At 39.4% G+C, this 20,019-nt stretch overlaps 1 protein-coding gene across 3 annotated transcripts in view; it reads right to left on the bottom strand.

Moving 5' to 3' along the window:
- SEL1L2 (SEL1L2 adaptor subunit of ERAD E3 ligase) overlaps positions 1-20,019 on the bottom strand; it is a 62,769-nt gene that overhangs the window by 24,344 nt on the left and 18,406 nt on the right. For 2 of the 3 annotated variants that reach the window (XM_044918865.1, XM_021700719.2), the window contains exons 3-8: positions 18,480-18,533; positions 17,978-18,037; positions 17,806-17,887; positions 16,425-16,579; positions 15,683-15,739; positions 7,731-7,799 (exon numbers count right to left, since the gene is read on the bottom strand). In XM_044918865.1, the coding sequence (XP_044774800.1) occupies positions 7,731-7,799; positions 15,683-15,739; positions 16,425-16,579; positions 17,806-17,887; positions 17,978-18,037; positions 18,480-18,533 (477 nt within the window). The remainder of the gene's footprint in view (positions 1-7,730; positions 7,800-15,682; positions 15,740-16,424; positions 16,580-17,805; positions 17,888-17,977; positions 18,038-18,479; positions 18,534-20,019) is intronic. The other variant, XM_044918864.1, reaches the window with a different exon arrangement.

Raw genomic sequence — 20,019 nt, 5'->3', positions numbered from 1 at the left:
AGCACTTACCAGTGGCAACTTGAGGCTGCACCCTGGGCCAGCCCCCCAGGGTGGTGCTCAACTGAGAGGGGGGGCTCAGTGCCCCAAGTGGTGTGTGTAGGGTGGGGGTGGCCAGCTGGGACCAGCTGGTGGCCCTGAAAAACCTCCCACACACCCACACCCACACACCCCTTTGGGGTTGCAGGCTGCCCCTCCAAGAGCAGAGGCAGCAAGAGGACAAGTGTGTCTGGCACAGGTCCACGTGGGGAGAGCAGTGGGGACGGAGACCGGCATCACCTTCTGGTCCTTCAGTGGTATTGCTAACTTGCCTTCCTGACCCAGAGTCAGTACCAATCTATTCCACTTGGGAAAGACCTAAGAGTCAACTAAAGAAACACAAACTGGAGACATTAAAACATTGGTTATCTCTCACATCTAGAATTGAGAAGGCCTGTCAACTAGTCAAAAGAGATTAACTGCCTATGTGCCATCAAACTAGATGTTGAAGTGAAAAATCTAAAGAGCTAAATATATAAATAAAAATAAATATGAGGGGGAGGAGCAAGATGGCAGAGGAGTAGGAGACCTAAATTTCGTCTGGTCCCAGGAATTCAGCTGGATAGGGATCAAAACCATTCTGAACACCTACAAACTCAACAGGAGATCGAAGAAAAGAATAGCAACAACTCTCTGAACAGAAAAGCAACCACTTTCTGGAAGGTAGGACATGCGGAGAAGTGAATCCGAGGCGATATTCGGGAGGACAGACGGCGGGGGAGGGGTCCTCTGTCAGCTTCTAACAGCAAGTGATAGAGAAGTGGAGCACAAAATTGGGACTTTTAAAGTCAGCTCCACTGAGGGACGTCGCTCCAGTGGCTAAGCAGGGGGTGGAACCCTCGCTGGGACAGTGTGGTCTCAGGACCCTCGGGGTCAAAGAAAGACCGGGGATGCCTGAGTGCGGCAGAGCTCCCAGGTATCAGAGCAGGGAAGCCAGCTGCAGAGACGGAGCCGAGGAGCAGGCTCTCAGCTTGGGGTTGCCATAAACCATGATCCGTGGCACAGTTGGGCCACTGCTCTTCCAGCAGGGACCCAACAAGCGGCAGATCTGGGGAGACTCTCCTTCTTCCCCTAGGAGAAGTGGCACGGGAGCGCACTGCAGGGATCTGCTGGGTTTGGAGACTCCACACCGGGTGGGGTGCCAGAGATAGAAACGCTCGGTCACAGGCCAGGTGAGCATGGAGTGCGGCCGGAGAACAGGGAGACAGGAGTGATTGACTGCTTTTCTCTGGGGGTGCACTGAGGAGTGGGGCCCTGAGTTCTTGGCTCCTCCGGGGCGGAGATTGGGAGGCCGCCATTTTCACTTTCGTCCTCCTTGCAAGGAACAAAAGCTCCCAAGAGCAAACCCGAGCAGATTATTTAGCCCGGACGTGAAAAGGGCGGGGAAATTCAGACTCCGGCAAAGACATTTGGGAACCATGGCAACAGCCCCCTCCCCCAGAAGATCAGCAAGAACAGTAGGCCAAGACCAAGTTTACCAATCAATGAGAATGGCACAGCTCCAGCGCTAGGGGAATACAGCACATAGAATTCATGGCTTTTTTCCCATTATTCTTAGGTCTTTCAAAATTAATTTTTTTAATTTTCTTTTTTTTCCTTTTTCTTTTTCCCTTTTTCAACCAACATCTTACCAATCCCTTTTTTAAAAAATCTTTTTTATTTTTCATTTTTAGAGTCATATTCTATCCCTTTATAATAGTTAACCTTATTTTTGGTATATAAGTTTTTCTCTCTTTAAAATTTTGGGATACAGTTTCTTCTAACAGACCAAAATATACCCTAAATCTCTAGTGTATGGCTTTGTTCTAGTCTCCTGCCTGATCACATTCTCTCCGCTTTATTTTTTTTTAATCCTCTTCTTTCTTTTTTCAACCAACTTCTTATCTTAGCAATTTCTTTTATAAAATCTTTTATAATTTTCATCTTTACAGTCATATTCCATCCCTTCATCGTATTTACCCTTATTTTTGTACATATATAAGTTTTTCTTTCTTTAAAATTTTGGGAGGCACTTTCTTCTAACAGACCAAAATACACCCAGAATCTAGTGTGTGGCATAGATCTATACACCAGCCTGATCATATTTGATCATATTCTTTTTTTTTTTTCTATTTTCTTTCTTTCCCTTTCTTTTCCCCGGTTTCAGGTCTCTTTTGATTTGTATAGTGTATATTTTTCTGGGGTGGTTGTTACCCTGTTAGCATTTTGTTCTCTCATTCATCTATTGTCCTCTGGTCAAAATGACAAGACAGAAAAAAATCACCTCAAAAAAAAAAAGAACAAGAGGCAGTACCGACTGCCAGGGACCTAATCAATACGGACATTAGTAAGATGTTGGAACTAGAGTTCAGAATGATGATTTTAAAAATGCTAGCTGGGCTTGAAAAAAGCATGGAAGATATTAGAAAAACCCTTTCTGGAGAAATAAAAGAACTAAAATCTAACCAAGTCAAAATCAAAAAGGCTATTAATGAGGTGCAATCAAAAATGGAGGCTCTAACTGCTACGATAGATGAGGCAGAGGAGAGAATTAGTGACATAGGAGACCAAATGATGGAAAATAAAGAAGCTGAGAAAAAGAGAGATAAACAACTACTGGATCACTAGGGCAGAATTTGAGAGATAAGCGATACCATAAGATGAAACAATATTAAAAAAATTGGGATCCCAGAAGAAGAAGAAAGAGAGAGAGGGGCAGAAGGTATATGGGAGCAAATTATAGCAGAGAACTTCCCTAATTTGAGGAAGGAAACAGGCATCAAAATCCAGGAGGCCCAGAGAACCCCCATCAAAGTCAATAAAAATAGGTCAACACCCTGACATCTAATAGTAAAACTTACGAGTCTCAGAGACAAAGAGAAAATCCTGAAAGCAGCTCAGGAGAAGAGATCTGTAACCTACAATGGTAGAAACATTAGACTGGCAACAGACCTATCCACAGAGACCTGGCAGGCCAGAAAGGACTGGCAGGATATATTCAGAGCACTAAAGGAGAAAAATATGCAGCCAAGAATACTATATCCAGCTAGGCTGTCACTGAAAATAGAAGGAGAGATAAAAAGCTTCGAAGACAAACAAAAACTAAAGGAATTTGCAAACCCAAAAACAGCCCTACAAGAAATATTGAAAGGGGTCCTCTAAGCAAAGAGAGAGCCCAAAAGTAACATAGACCAAAAAGGAGCACAGACAATATACAGTAACAGTCACCTTACAGGCAATACAATGGCACTAAATTCCTATCTTTCAATAGTTACCCTGAATGTAAAAGGGCTAAATGCCCCAATCAAAAGACACAGGCTATCAGATTGGATAAAAAGACAAGACCCATTGATATGCTGTCTGCAAGAGACTCATTTTAGATGCAAAGACACCCCCAGATTGAAAGTGAGGGTGTGGAAAACCATTTACCATGCTAATGGACACCAAAAGAAAGCTGGGGTGGCAATCCTTATATCAGACAAATTAGATTTTAAACCAAAGACTGTATTAAGAGATGAGGAAGGACACTACATCCTACTTAAAGGGTCTGTCCAACAAGAAGATCTAACAATTGTAAATATCTATGCCCCTAACATGGGAGCACCCAATTATATAAGGCAATTCATAACAAAAGCAAAGAAACACATCAACAACAATACAATAATAGTGGGGGAGTTTAACAGCCCCTTCACTGAAATGGACAGATCATCCAGGCAAAAGATCAACAAGGAAGTAAAGACTTTAAATGACACACTGGACCAAATGGACTTCACAGATATATTCAGAACATTCCATCCCAAAGCAACAGAATACACATTCTTCTCTACTGCACATGGAACATTCTCCAGAATAGATCACATCTTAGGTCACAAATCAGGTGTCAACCGGTACCAAAAGATAGGGATCATTCCCTGCCTATTTTCAGACCACAATGCTTTGAAACTAGAACTCAATCACAAGAGGAAAGTTGGAAAGAACTCAAATACATGGAGGCTAAAGAGCATCCCACTAAAGAATGAATGGGTCAGCCAGGAAATTAAAGAAGAATTTTAAAAATTCCTGGAAATCAATGAAAATGAAAACACAACTGTTCAAAATCTTTGGCATGCAACAAAGGCACTCCTAAGAGGAAAGTATATAGCAATACAGCTTTTCTCAAGAAACAAGAAAGGTCTCAAATACACAACCTAACCCTACACCTAAAGGAGCTGGAGAAAGAACAGCAAATAAAGCCGAAACCCAGCAGGAGAAGAGGAATAATAAAGATCAGAGCAGAAATCAATGAAATAGAAACCAAAAGAACAGTAGAACACATCAATGAAACTAGGAGCTGGATTAACAAGATTGATAAACCCCTGGCTAGACTTATCAAAAAGAAAAGAGAAATGGCCCAAATAAATAAAGTCATGAATGAAAGAGGAGAGATCACAACGAACACCAAAGAAATACAAACAATTATAAGAACACTTTATGAGCAACTCTGTGGCAGCAAATTAGATAATCTGGAAGAAATGGAAGCATTCCTAGAGATGTATAAATTACCAAAACTGAACCAGGAAGAAATAGAAAACCTGAACAGACCTATAACCACTAAGGAAACTGAAGCAGTCATCAAAAATCTCCCAACAAACAAAAGCCCAGGGCCAGATGGCTTCCCAGGGGAATTCTACCAAACACTTCAAGAAGAATTAATACCTATTCTTCTGAAACTGTTCCAAAAAATAGAAATGGAAGGAAAACTTCCAAACTCGTTTTATGAGGCCACCATTACCTTGATCCCAAAACCAGACAAAGACCCCATCAAAAAGGAGAATTACAGACCAATATCCCTGATGAACATGGATGCAACAATTCTCACCAAAATACTAGCCAGTAGGATCCAACAGTACATTAAAAGGATTATTCAATACGACCAAGTGGGATTTATCCCTGGGCTGCAAGGTTGGTTCAACATCTACAAATCAATCAATATGATACAATACATTAATAAAGGAAAGAACAGAACCATATGATCCTCTCAAAAGATGCAGAAAAAGCACCTGACAAAGTACAGCATCCTTTCTTGATCAAAACTCTTCAGAGTATAGGGATCGAGGGTACATACCTCAATATCATAAAAGCCATCTATGAAAAACCTACAGCAAATATCATTCTCAATGGGGAAAAACTGAGAGCTTTCCCCCTAATGTCAGGAACGCAGCAGGGATGTCCACTATCACCACTGCTATTAACATATTACTAAAAGTCCTAGCCACAGCAATCAGACAACAAAAAGAAATAAAAGGCACCTGAATCAACAAAGAAGAAGTGAAACTCTCACTCCTTGCAGATGATATGATACTTTATGTGGAAAACCCAAAAGACTCCACCCCAAAACTGCTAGAACTCATACAGGAATTCAGTCAAGTGGCAGGATAGAAAATCAATGTGCAGAAATCAGTGGCATTCCTATACCAACAACAAGACAGAAGAAGGAGAAATTAAGGAGTCGATCCCATTTACAATTGCACCCAAAACCATAAGATACCTAGGAATAAATCTAACCAAAGAGGCAAAGGATCTGTACTCAGAAAACTATAAAATACTCACGAAAGAAATTGAGAAAGACACAAAGAAATGGAAAAACGTTCCATGCTCATGGATTGGAAGAACAAATATTGTGAAGATGTCAATGCTACCTAGAGCAATCTACACATTCAATGCAGTCGCCCTCAAAATACCATCCACTTTTTTCAAAGAAATGGAACAAATAATCCTAAAATTTGTATGAAATGAGAAAAGGCCCCGCATAGCCAGAAGAATGTTGAAAAAGAAAAGCAAAGCTGGCGGCATCACAATTCCGGACTTCCAGCTCTATTACAAAGCTGTCATCATCAAGACAGTATGGTACTGGCACAAAAACAGACACATAGATCAATGGAACAGAATAGAGAGCCCAGAAATGGACCCTCAACTCTATGGTCAACTCATCTTTGACAAAGCAGGAGAGAATGTCCAATGGAAAAAAGACAGTCTCTTCAACAAATGGTGCTGGGAAAATTGGACAGCCACATGCAGAAGAATGAAACTGCACCATTTCCTTACACCACACACAAAAATAGACTCCAAATGGTTGAAAGACCTCAATGTGAGACAGGAGTCCACCAAAATCCTAAAGGAGAACACAGGCAGCAACCTCTTTGACCTCAGCCACAGTCACTGCTTCCTAGAAACATTACCAAAGGCAAGGGAAGCAAGGGCAAAAATGAACTATTGGGACTTCATCAAGATAAAAAGCTTTTGCACAGCAAAAGAAACAGTCAACAAAACTAAAAGATAACCGACAGATTGAGAGAAGATATTTGCAAATGACATATCAGATAACGGGCTAGTATCCAAAATCGATAAAGAACTTATCAAACTCAACACCCAAAGAACAAATGATCCAATCAAGAAATGGGCAGAAGACATGAACAGACATTTTTCCAAAGAAGACATCCAAATGGCCAACAGGCACATGAAAAAGTGCTCAACATTGCTTGGCATCGGGGAAATCCAAATCAAAACCTCAATGTGATACTACCTCACACCAGTCAGAATGGCTAAAATCAACAAGTCAGGAAATGACAAATCTTGGCAGGGGTGCAGAGAAAGGGGAACCCTCTTACACTGTTGGTGGGAATGCAAGCTGGTGCAACCACTCTGGAAAACAGTATGGAGGTTCCTCAAAATTTGAAAATAGAGCTACCATATGATCCAGCAATTGCACTACTGGGTATTTACTCCAAGGATACAAATGTAGTGATCCGAAGGGGTACGTGCACCCTGATGTTTATAGCAGCAATGTCCAGAAGAGCCAAACTATGGAAAGAGCCAAGATGTCCCATCGACAGATGAATGGATAAAGAAGAAGTGGTATATATATACAAAGGAATATTATGCAGCCATCAAAAGGAATGAAATCTTGCCATTTGCAATGACATCGATGGAACTGGAGGGTATTATGCTGAGCGAAATATATCAATCAGAGAAAGACATGTATCATATGACCTCACTGATATGAGGAATTCTTAATCTCAGGAAACAAACAGGGTTGCTGGAGTGGTGGGGGGTGGGAGGGATGGGGTGGCTGGGTGATAGACATTGGGGAGGGTATGTGCTATGGTGAGCGCTATGAATTGTGCAGGACTGTTGAATCACAGTCCTGTACCTCTGAAACAAATAATACAGTATATGTTTAAAAAAAAAGAAGATAGCAGGAAGGGAAAAATGAAAGGGGGGAAATCAGAGGAGGAGATGAACCATGAGAGACTATGGACTCTGAGAAACAAACTGAGAGTTCTAGAGGGGAGGGGGTTGGGGGGATGGGTTAGTCTGTTGATGGGTATTAAAGAGGGCACGTACTGCATGGAGCACTGGGTGTTATATGCAAACAATGAATCATGGAACACTACATCAAAAACTAATGATGCAGGTGCCTGGGTGGCTCAGTCGTTAAGCGTCTGCCTTCGGCTCAGGTCATGATCCCAGGGTCCTGGGATCGAGTCCTGCATCGGGCTCCCTGCTCGGCAAGAAGCCTGCTTCTCCCTCTCCCATTCCCCCTGCTTGTGTTCCTGCTCTCGCAATCTCTCTCTCTGTCAAATAAATAAATAAAACCTTTAAAAAAAAAAAACTAATGATGTATAGTGATTAACATAACATAACAAAATTAAAAAAAAAAAAGATGAAGCATGTACCTTTCCAATAAATGCCATGGCATTTGCACTCCCAGCCTTTGCTGCCTTTAAGAAGTAGTATAATGCTTTCTGGAGAGAAAAGAGACAGTATTATTGACAGTCACAAACATATCCTACAAAATGGCTTTTCAGAACAAACTTTATTTCATTTAACATGCATTCAAAAAGTATCTATGAAATGCGCACACTGTTTAAGGTACTATTTCAAATGCTATTTCAAACATAAACCTGAAGAGTGGGAGCTATATATGGTTCACATATATAAATTTAAAATGTGAGGGCTTGGTTTTTCGCATGTGGAAAGGCATGATGGGCATGTGGCTTTGTGGAGGACAGACGGATCCCAGCTCGAGAACTACATAGTCTATTATTTTGAAAAGTATGCTTCGATGTTGACACTATGTACTTATTTTATAAGACGGTTTGTACAATTTGGTAGAATTGGATATGTAGCTTCCTAATGTTTATAAGGCAGAGTGAATAAAACAAGACACATCTGGCTGCCTGCTGAGACCAGGTCTTTTTACAGAGGTAAACTTCAGGCCAATTCTTTCTAAATCAAAATGAAGGAGGCCAGCCAAGCCTCTGATTCTCTTTAGGTCATAACATTAATTGAAATGCTCAGTCTAGGGGCGCCTGGGTGGCTCAGTTGGTTAAGCGGCTGCCTTCGGCTCAGGTCATGATCCTGGGGTCCTGGGATCGAGCCCCTCATCGGGCTCCCTGCTCCGCAGGAAGCCTGCTTCTCCCTCTCCCTCTGCCTGCCTCTCTGCCTACTTGTTCTCTCTCTCTCTATCTCTCTGTCAAATAATAAAAAAAAAATGCTCAGTCTAGAACATATAAGGGCTGACCTGACCCTTATGGCCCATTCCCTAGGCCTCATCTTGACCTCTTAGAAGTTCTCCTCAGAAACCACATGAAGCATTAAAAGAAATCCACCACAGGAATGAGGAATGAAGACACTCTCTGAAGTGTCTTTTTAGGACACAACTCTTCTGCTCTTTAAAAAGCCTTGACTAGGTTGATGTGCAAGGATCTGCTCCTCCTCAAAGAGAAGAGAAGTTTTAAGGAAGAAATGTGAGTAGTTCTTTTATATGTAAATTTATTCCAGAAATATTGCCAATTTATTTGGGAGCCACACCCTTGTTCTAAAGTCAGTCTACCTTGTGGACATAACTAAATATAAATGCCACCAGGGCTGTACCTCACCAAACCATACACCCATGCATCCATCCACCTCTTCTAGTCTTCATTTATTCTTTCAGAAACTTGATTGAAAAGAGCTATGTATATGGTAGTATGTTATTATAGGTGTGTCACAAATGAATAAAAAATACCATCCCTACATTTGCTGTCTACCAATACTGCTGAGAAGAAAGGCATATATGCAAATAGCAATGACAGTAGATGAGAGGTGGGAACAAAGGAACACCAAAAAGAATTAGAGAGGTATGGCATAACAATTATACATGTGTGTTTTACAATCTTTGTCTTACCTATTCTTCACAACAGCACTAGAAGAAGGTACTATTAATATCTGAGCCAATTTTGTGACACTCAAAGTCAAGCAGCTGGTACTAGAGTTCCATAAGCAGCCTGATTCCAATTTCCATGCACTTAGTACTCTGCCTTCACGGTGTCAAGAAAGAGACTCAAATGACAAAGGTCTCACAAAAAATGGAGAGAATTCACCAGGGCAGAGGGCATGATAGGCTGAGGAATAACATGAGTAAGGAATGGAGATAGAAATGTCCAAGGTGTGTCTAGGAAATACTAATTACTTCAGTATGGCTGAAGTAGAATATCCAAAAGCTAAGACTTGCAAGAATATAATGGGGCCATATTTTAGCAGTCTTGAATACTAGGCCAAGGCTTCTATTTTCTTTGGTACAAAATAGAAGCTGTTGGAAATTTATGAGCATAAGGGAATCTTAAAACAACAAATGATGTCCAAAATGTCCAGAATAACCTAAGTGTCAATTGGATAGGAGGAAATTGTAGCAATGTATGATTTATCAATCATCTATCAGTAAACAAATCAAATGTATGATTTACCAATCACATTTATCAGACCCCATTAATATAGAAAATGAAGGTATTTCTTACGAATGCCTCTACTGAGCCAAGACCCAAATATACCTATAGGCAACTATCATGGCAAGCATCCATAGATTTAAATGTCTGAATCCCCTGTACTTAGCACAGTGTCTAACTGTATATCTGGCACTTAGGAAATATTTCTGGATGAATGCATGAGCGAGGGAATGGAAGGATAAGTTTATAAATCTCTAAAACAGGGGAACTGGATTTTAAGCTTTATAGTCGCTCATACTGTGATTCTGTGAAATAATTTTCAAAGTCCAGTTTCAGAATTTGGCTCTCAAAATATTTGGCAATAGAAAATCTTGGGAAAAAATTGTCACTCTGAGAAACTATATTTGAATTGTTAAAAGAGAATAAGCAAATAAGAATCAGAAGAAAATAAGAATCCTGGAGTTTTCCCCATCTTTCAATATGATGATCCCATAAAGACAAAGGAATTGAAGCTTTCTCTAATTTCCCCTTCTACACCCTTCCACTTTCACGGTTTACTTGACATTTCAGTTCTCTTTTATTTGTCTTTAAATTAACCTGCCTTTAGTGCTATTGCTTTAATTGTATGAACATTTACTAAACACTATGTGAAAGTATCATGCACGTTACTTTGATGAGTCTTTGCTTTCAAAGAGTTAAGTATCCATTCATCCATCTATCTGTCAATCCATCCATCTACCCATCCATCCATCTTGCCATCCACCCATCCATCTGCTGTGGTCTGCATATTTGTGTCCCTTCAAAATTCATAAGTTGAAAACCTAATACCCAGAGTGATGGTATTAGGAGGTGGGACCTTTGGAAGGTGACTGGCACAGAGCTTTCATGAATGGGATTAGTGCCTTTATAAAGGAGGCCTCAGAGAGCTAGCTCATTCTTACTGTTATGTAAGGATACAATGAGAAGTCCATAAACTAGAAGAGGGCCCTATCCAACCATGCTGACACTCTGATCTCAAACTTCTAGCCTCTGGAAATGTGAGAAATAAGTTTCTGTTGTTTATAAGCCACCCAGACTATGGTATTTTGGTTATAGCTGCTAAAACAGACTAAGACACCATCCATCCTTCCTTTAAATATTTATTGAGCACCTACTGTCATATTTTACTGATTCTTTTTTTTTTTTAAAGATTTTATTTATTTATTTGAGAGAGCGAGAATGAGAGAGAGTACATGAGAGGGGGGAGGGTCAGAGAGAGAAGCAGGCTCCTCGCCGAGCAGGGAGCCCGATGCGGGACTCGATCCCGGGACTCCAGGATCATGACCTGAGCCGAAGGCAGTCGCTTAACCAACTGAGCCACCCAGGCGCCCCTATTTTACTGATTCTAACATGTACCCCCACACACACTTTAATCAGGACACTTCTTACTATCAATGGCATCATATAATTTATATTGGCAGTGTTTTTTTCTTTCTCAATAGAACATAAAATAAGGTATCTTATAATTGATGGTGTCCTAGATAGGATGAAATATAGTATGTCCCAGGTATTATGCAAAGTGAAATGTTATTATTTAAACACATATCTTCTTAAAACAATGAGCATGATTTTCATTGGTTCGAGAAAATTCCTAGGTTTAATCAGTTTGTAACATTTCCCCTAGAATGAAATGCCAAGAAAATGTATTACTTTAAAAATATTTATGAATACTTCTTTTATCTCAAAATCTGTAAATCATTCTGAAAAGGGATGAAATTATCTCTTGTCTTTTTAATGGGTGTCAGGGTAGACAAAGCAGTTGCCCTTACATATCTGGTATTATGCCTCTGCTAGGTTTAATTTAATTATGCCATATCCACTTTATTTTTTTTTATTAACATATAATGTATTATTTGTTTCAAGGGTAAGGTCTGTGATTCATCAGTCTTACACAATTCACAGCACTCACCATAGCACATACCCTCTCCAATGTCCATCACCCCCATCCCTCCCACCCTGCGATATCCACTTTAATAATACGCACTCAAATACCCAGCTTTCCTAATCCAATTTATTCTGAGCCTGTATAAATTTAGGAATGCAAATTACACTAAAATATATGTGTAGAAATTCAAGATAATGTAATCAAGGATTGCATATACAATATTTTTCAGTAATTAAAATTTGGTAGTGGGGGAGGGAGAGGTGAAAATGTTGCCTATAGTGATAACTCATGAGAGATTAATTTAATCAAACAATGAGAAGAAAAAAAAAGGCAAACTAGTTTTTTCCCAGTATTTTAATATTTGATTTGCTGGGCAGTAAACTGGGCATTACTTACAATTATAAAGAACCTTACACTAATAATTTTCTTTGGTGGACTGAAGCATTGGCATACTGGCTCAAGTGGTGGTTCTCAGGCTGAGGACCAACATATAATGCTTAGGATGCTATCACTCATTCATTCATTCATTCACTAAATACCAAATACCTAATATGTACCCAGTACTATCAGAGTATAGGATACACAGGAATGAGCAAGACAAACAAGAACTTACATTCCATTGTGGGGAGACAGATAGTAAACAAGTCAAGATCTATATGATTCAGGGGGTGATATGGGAAAAGGAAAATAAACACCGTGATAGGATAAGTGGTGGAGAGGAGAGATGATCAAGAAAATCCTCTCTAAGGAAGTAAGACTCAGAAAGATGAGAGGCCAGCCGTGGGAAGAGTTGTAGTAACAGCCTTTCAGAAACTAGGTTTTTCCTTTTAACTTCTCTCACTCCCATGCCACTTCAAGTTGATCCTGGTACAACTAAGCTGTGGTAAGGTGCAAAAATGACCACAATACTTCACAGTTGTGCCTATTAAGAGAAGTCCTTTTCCCCTGCCCCTTCAATGTTGGCTGGCCTTGTAATTTGCTTTGGCCAAAAGAATGTGGTAGAAGTGATTTGTGAGTTCCAACCCTAGGCCATAAGAGACTTTCGTGCTTGTCTTCTTAGAACCCTGGGCTGCCATGTGAAAAGCTTGGGCACAGTTGGCTGGAGGAAGGGAGCATGTGGAGAGTCCTAGTCATCCTAGGTCACAGATGAGGCCATCATAAACCAGCCAGCCCTGGCCAGTACTCTACAGATGCATGAGCAAGCCTAGTCAAGGTTGGTTGAGCCTGGCTGAGACCAGAAGAATTACTCAGCTGAGCCCAGCCAAAACTGCTAACCTGACAAAATCATGAATTAAATAAATGGTTGTTGTTTTAAGCCATCTAAATTGGGGAGTGGTTTATGAGGCAGCCTAACTAATGTATACAAAAGCCAATCAGTCTTTTTTTTAATGTTGAAATTTTTTTTTTTTTTAAGATTTTATTTATTTTTTTGACAGAGAGAGACATAGCGAGAGCAGGAACACAAGCAGGGGGAGTGGGAGAGGGAGAAGCAGGCTTCCCGCAGAGCAGGGAGCCCGATGTGGGACTCGATCCCAGGACCCTGGGATCATGACCTGAGCCGAAGGCAGACGCTTAACGACTGAGCCACCCAGGCGCCCCTAATGTTGAAATTTTTTTAAATTTTATTTTATTATGTTATGTTAGTCACCATATATTACATCATTAGTTTTTGATGTAGTGTTCCATGATTCATTGTTTGCATATAACACCCAGTGCTCCATTCAATATGTGCCCTCCTTAACACCCATCACCGGGTTGACCCATTCCCCCACCCCCCTCCCCTCTAGAACCCTCAGTTTGTTTCTCAGAGTCCATAGCCTCTCATGATTCGTCTCCCCCTCCGATTCCCCCCCCTTCATTTTTCCCTTCCTTCTATCTTCTTTTTTTTTTTTAAACATATAATGTATTATTTGTTTCAGAGGTACAGGACTGTGATTCAACAGTCTTACACAATTCACAGCGCTCACCATAGCACATGCCCTCCCCAGTGTCTATCACCCAGCCACCCCATCCCTCCCACCCCCCACCACTCCAGCAACCCTCAGTTTGCTTCCTGAGATTAAGAATTCCTCATATCAGTGAGATCATATGATACATGTCTTTCTCTGATTGACTTATTTCTAAGCCAATCAGTCTTAAGGTTTGAAAACTTAACTAGAGCTCTCCAGGCAGGTTTGGGTTTATTAGGTTGAGGAAAGCTGGAAGGACAAGCCTGTGCTCCCCCCAGCATATGCCTGAACCACTCTGATGGCTTTTGGTGATATCTGGATGGGAAGCATGGAGCCCAAGCCAACCATCTGAAAGTTAGAGCTAAAGAAACCTGACGAATTATATCATTCCTTCTTTTTGCATTATAAATGAGGAAACTAGATTTTGGCTGTATACTACCCCCCCCCCACCCCCCGCCAGGTTAAAAGGAAGCAAGGTTTAATGGAAAGAGCACAGGCTTTGAATGCCCAGATTTCAAATTCTGATTCTTAACAACATTACTAGTCAGCTGTGATACTTGAAACAATTTACTTCATCCCTACAGCCTCAGCTCCTCATCTGTAAGATAGAGATAATAAAACCTCTGTGAATGAGCCTGTAGGAGAGCCTGAATGGGCTCCTTGATGTTGCCCAAGTGCCTGGCTATTGCCACTGCAGCACCAGAACCCTTCACTGCCAGCCCTGAGATTGTACTTCATCCTCATCTGGAGGCAGCTCCCATCTGGTGTTCACAGTGGCTGGAGGTGCCCAGGAGTATTTAGCTTTGTGGAGTTTTTATGTACTCTGCAAAGATTGATGGATTTTCCCTACAGCTGAGGTTTGGGTGCCTTCGTACTCAACAGATTTTCATGTTTATGGAAAATGGGTAATTCTTCCTAGTTTATGCATCTGTTATTTAACATGAGAAACTCATTGCAGGCTGAAATCTGATACGGGAGTAATATCGTGAATCTAGAGCTTCCCATCTAAGAAGCTAGAACCTTGGTTATGAGGAGAATTAATAAAATCTGAACACCTTCAATTGAGCTGTCTTAAGATGCATGTGCTTATTTCAAGTGCTATCTGTTTTGTCACATTTTATAAAATTAACTTTGACATTTAGCCTATGTATACTGTACCTCATATAAAACATAAGTTACACTCATAAAAACAATACAAAGTGAAATGAACAGTAACAACAGATCAACTCTTTTATGTAACCACCTTATTAAAGTAGTTATTTCTATTGCTTAGCTATTGGGACTATGTTGAAATAGGGTATGTGTTCCTTTGAGACTGTGAGCACATGGCTCCTATAAAATGGCAAGGGCTGCAAAATCATCTTTAAAAAAGAATCCCAGTTACTTCCTCAGATCTGAGGGGATCTATGGCCTTGAAACCACAATTAGACTCTAGACAAGACCTGATCCCCTGGCTCTGGTAACTTACTGAGATCTTGTGTAGGTCAAGTTTATTTGCTTTTTCCTCCACTATAAATTTGAATTGTTAATTAATCTTCTGACCTCACTGGGATAAGGTAAGGTTAAGCAAAATGATTGAAAGGAGCTTTGCAAATTTATAAAGATGTTTAATAATATGTCTAATTATATTCTAGGCAGTCTGAGGCTGGTCTTCAGACCCCTTAGCAAGAAACTCCCAGGTGGACTCTCCACAGCTGGCTTTTGGGAAATGGGTGTGTCCAAGGCTGGCAGGTGAGGGTATCTACTTCACCTAAGCCCAGTTAGGGAGGGAAGAGGCTAGGTTCAAGGGGAACATGGAAACTCCCTGGCCCCAAATTCTCTTTCAGAAGCCTCTACTCCTTAGTATTTAGAGGTAGATAGGAAAAGTGCTTCCTCTGGTGAACTTTGTTCTTCCTCAAAAGCTAGAAAGCTGATCTGACCAAGGAAGTAGCAATGGGCTCTCCCCAGCAACTTTTCCATGCCCCCCCTCCCTTTTTGCCTCCCTCACCCCATCCTCCCTCACCACTCTCCTCTCTACCCCACATGACTGAATCTTGAGACTGACTTACGTAGTAATCCTGATCCAGACCTTTCCTCCCAATTAGATGTAATTGTCCAAGAGATACCTAGGAATAACAATTTTTGAAAATTATTTTAGCAATAGCATTAATTTAAATGAAGAAAATAAGCCAATTATACCTCAATTTGAAAAATAAATGTATAAAAATGGTGAAAAAAATGAAGAAAACATTTACTTGGTGTTTTATTATAGTATACTGTTTCAGTTTGATACAGTTGGCATGTCTAAAAAAGAGGCAGAAAAAACATTCCAGGCTATATCTTTTATTGGGTAAGTGACTGATGCTGGGCATCTGGCTTCCTCAGTGGCAGGAAGCTGGCCTGCTGGTATACAGCCACACCTGGAAACATAAACCTAGCAGCCTTTACTCTTAGCTCTCAAAGGTCACACAAATGCTGTCCCATTCCCATCCTCAAAGATATAACACTTCTGAATGATGGTTAAGAGTTCATTCATACTCAACACAGGATGGTGCTTTTTTCCTACACTTAAAATCTAGGTTTTTTAAAAGTAAAATTTTTAGGAATAAATGCAAAAGAAAAAATTGCCATTACTATGACAGGTGGCTCTCCCATAGGCTATAGAAACAGGGAACAAGAAAAGAGGAGTGGATGTCTCTTCTTGTTCACATTCAGGATGGAGCATTCATTGTTAACCCTTTTAGGACTCAGACAACCAAACCCCTTGTAATTTGCATGTTCTAAAAATCCAAATTCGTCTGTATACATTACTTGTATCTGAACATCTCCTCTTTCTGCCAAAAATTTGTAGTATTGGTATATGTCCCAATCCAAAATCTCACTGTTAGAACTCAGATTTTCAGGTCTCTCAGTTAGTCTCACTTTTTCCACTGGAATACCCTCACTTTTTTCCAATTTGTCAGCAACTGTGAACAGAAACAAACCAGAGAATAGCTGGAATACACAAGGTTGCAAGAGATAACAGTCAACTTAGAGAAAACAGGCTGATTCTACTTAAATTGTGCAGAGATCTGGTCTACTAACAGAAAAAAAGACATCTACTGTTAGGAGATAGAAATTTACTGATTTTTGTTTATTTGGTTCTGAGAAAAGTGCAAGAAACCTCATTATTTTTTGCAATCCTTACAAAAATTGTATCAACATATATCAGAGCCTACTGAAGAGCTTGGCCAAGCAGGCTCAAGGAAAGAAGACAGATGTTAGGAGCAGGCAACTGACCCCTTCTACCACTGACTTTTTCTGAGATTGAAACTGCAATATAAGAATAATAATTGCTCCTTAATTACTTCCTATGAATAGTCTGAAAATAAATATAAAGATAAATATGTTTGAGTAAATCTAACAGAGTATGCAGTTTGAAATATATACATATATATACATATATATATAGTAATTCCAATTTCATTAAGCATATAAAATAATCTTGTTATATATAGCATCTTAATTTAAAAAGCAGTTATTTTCCTCTTTTCTTTCTCAGATCCTAATAATGCCAAAATGTGTATTTAGATATTATTCTGACTACAGAAATTAACCATATGGACCTTACCTTATTCACTTCTTGGAAGACTCTTATTTAAAAATCTATTATGTAGTCTGGTTCAGTGATGTGTAAGATGAAATGTTACATATGATTTTGAAAATGATTCTAGAAACATATATTAATCTCATGCTCTATTCTTTGTAGACAAAGGATAGGGTAATAGAATAATGATTAACTTGAATTATTCTCAAGTGCAGTGATAGAGATTGATAGTGTATGTATCTTACATCCTTTTCTTCAGGAATTTTTAACAAACCATCCCATATACTAAGTGTTAGAATTAGAAAAACTGTTTAATATTTATTGATGCTACATTCAAATTCTCAGTTGAAGGAAAGCACAGCACAAGAACATAGGGACATATTCTAACAAAAATAAAAGATAAGCACATCCATTTAAAGCCTTTGAAAAGTAACTATTAAGAAATCAGAAGACTCTACATTGTATTAAAAGAATTATAACAAATGTTAAAAAGCATAGTCATTTAAAAAACATAAACATTCATAAATATACCAACTGGCATTGATTTATTCTTCTAATTGCTCAGCAAGTCTATTTATCTTAAAATAAGTTATGTGGATTACTCACTATAATCTGCCACCTTCTTGTAATGATTTAGGGCAACTTCACAATTCTGTAGAACATTGATTCCTGACAAATATCTGTATCCCTAAAACACAGGCATATATACTCTTAATATTCTGACAGTGTCATATTTATAACACACCTTTTAGGCCCAGGAATTATTTAATTTACATACCAAAATCATCTGGGACATCATGCTTCCTCCAGCACTTCCAAAGGTGTAATATATCAGTGCCTAAAGTTAAAAAAAAATCTGTATCTATATCCACCATCTAAATTTAAAGCTCAAACCAATCATTGCTTTTTTATTCCTAATCCAGCAATGAACCTTGAACTACTCCAAAATAAATTGCAAATTTTGTCCTCTTAATCTGTAAAAATGGCTGACATTTTTGGAGGGTTTAGTGAGCTCTGGAGTCTTTGAAAAGGGCACTGTATAGACATTTCGTTTAATTATCACAAAATACCTATGAAGTAGATATTATCTATCTATCATGGCAAACCTGAAATATGGGACATTAAGAAACTTATGGTATTTTAACCTTAAACTTCTGACTATTGAGCTGGTGCTTTTAGCCACCACTCTCAAGTGAGCTCCTTTGTCTAAAGAGGAGACTATTCAATGTCCCTTTTTAAAAAATTCAGTTTTGTTCCAGAAAAAAATAGAATGACCTTACCTTGGCTTGATTGTATTCCATTCCTATTCCATAAGAAGACAAAAATCCTAATGCCTAAAGCCCAAAAGAAAAGGAAAACTAAATAAATCCATTTATTTCACAATTATTCTTATTTACATTGGTAAAAGATATTTTAAATGTCTGCTCCATAATAATTTGTATTGTTACTTTTTTTCTTATCCTATAACAAAATGCCTTTTTACATTTTTGCTAAGTCTGTAAGAATTTGGAAAAGGTAATAGTGGGAGTTTTGTATAATACATGTAAAAATAGGCTAACATTTACTGACCTTTAGTACAAATTATAATAATAAAACATTATAAACCAATGCTTTTTATATGCTTGCTATTCTTGGCAATGGAAAACACTTTTTTCCTTCAACATTTTTAAATTTAAATTTGAATATTTTTCTTCATATTTTTATTTATTTATTTTTAAAGATTTATTTATTATGACAGAAAGAGAGAGCAAGCACACAAGCAGGGTTATTGGCAGTCAGAGGCAGAGGGAAAGGGAGAAGCAGATTCCCCTCTGAACAGGGAACCTGATGTAGAGCTCAATCCCAGGACCCTGGGACCATGACCTCAGCCGAAGGCAGACGCCTAACCGACTGAGCCACCCAGGCGCCCCTTTCTTCATGTTTTTAAGAGAAGATATGATGATCATTGAACACTACATCTAAAACTAATGATGTACTATATGTTGACTAATTGAATTTAAACTAGAAAAAAAGAAAATATGATGGATATAAAAAATTCAAACAGGAAGAACTATATTGAATAAAAGTGAAAGTCTGATCACATAGCAAGATGGTGGAATAGGCAACCCCAGATCTTGTTCCCCTATAGAGACATTGACTTAGCAACAATATACAGTCCAAAAAGTCTTTATGAGAACTCTGGAAACCAGTTAAGAAATCGTAGTAACCCATAAAAACTCAAAGCAAAGAAAGAACAATCCACTGAAACAAATAAGAAAAGCCAATTTATTTAACCTGCAATTCCTCCTTCCCCAGGCCAGCACAGCTCAGTGTGATGGGGAGAAAAAGCCCAATTCAGGGCTTTTCTCTTGGGAGGGAAAGAGAAGAGTGAAACTTAGGTCCAATGTTCCAGCTTTTGGGAGGACTGCCCATGAGTCTGATTTCTGTCTTGCCTGACTCAAAGTACTAATGAAGAACCTGTATACTTTGGATTCCTGGGGGGCAGCTGAGAACAAAAGAGAGCTCAGCCACTTGTTGCAGCACTGGAGAATGTGTAGTATATCACAGATAGAAGCCAGCACAACTTGGCACAATCAGCAGAAAGTGCTCAGCTTGTAGCTTCTCCCTTGGAAGGGAAAGAAGAGACTGGAATTAGGGCCCAATATTCTGGCTTTTGGGAAGCTGCTCAAAATACTTGTTTCTATCTCCTCTGACTTGGAGCACTGACAGAACTGGCATGCTTTAGATGCCTGGGGCCACAAGAAGAAAAGGGAACTTAGCAGCTTGTTGCAACACCAGAGAACCTGTAGTATCACCAACACACACTAAAGGGAGCAAAAG

This window comes from Neomonachus schauinslandi, chromosome 10 (genome assembly GCF_002201575.2).
Source record: "Neomonachus schauinslandi chromosome 10, ASM220157v2, whole genome shotgun sequence".
NCBI classification, from domain to species: Eukaryota; Metazoa; Chordata; class Mammalia; order Carnivora; family Phocidae; genus Neomonachus; species Neomonachus schauinslandi.
This window is presented reverse-complemented; position numbering and strand designations above follow the sequence as displayed.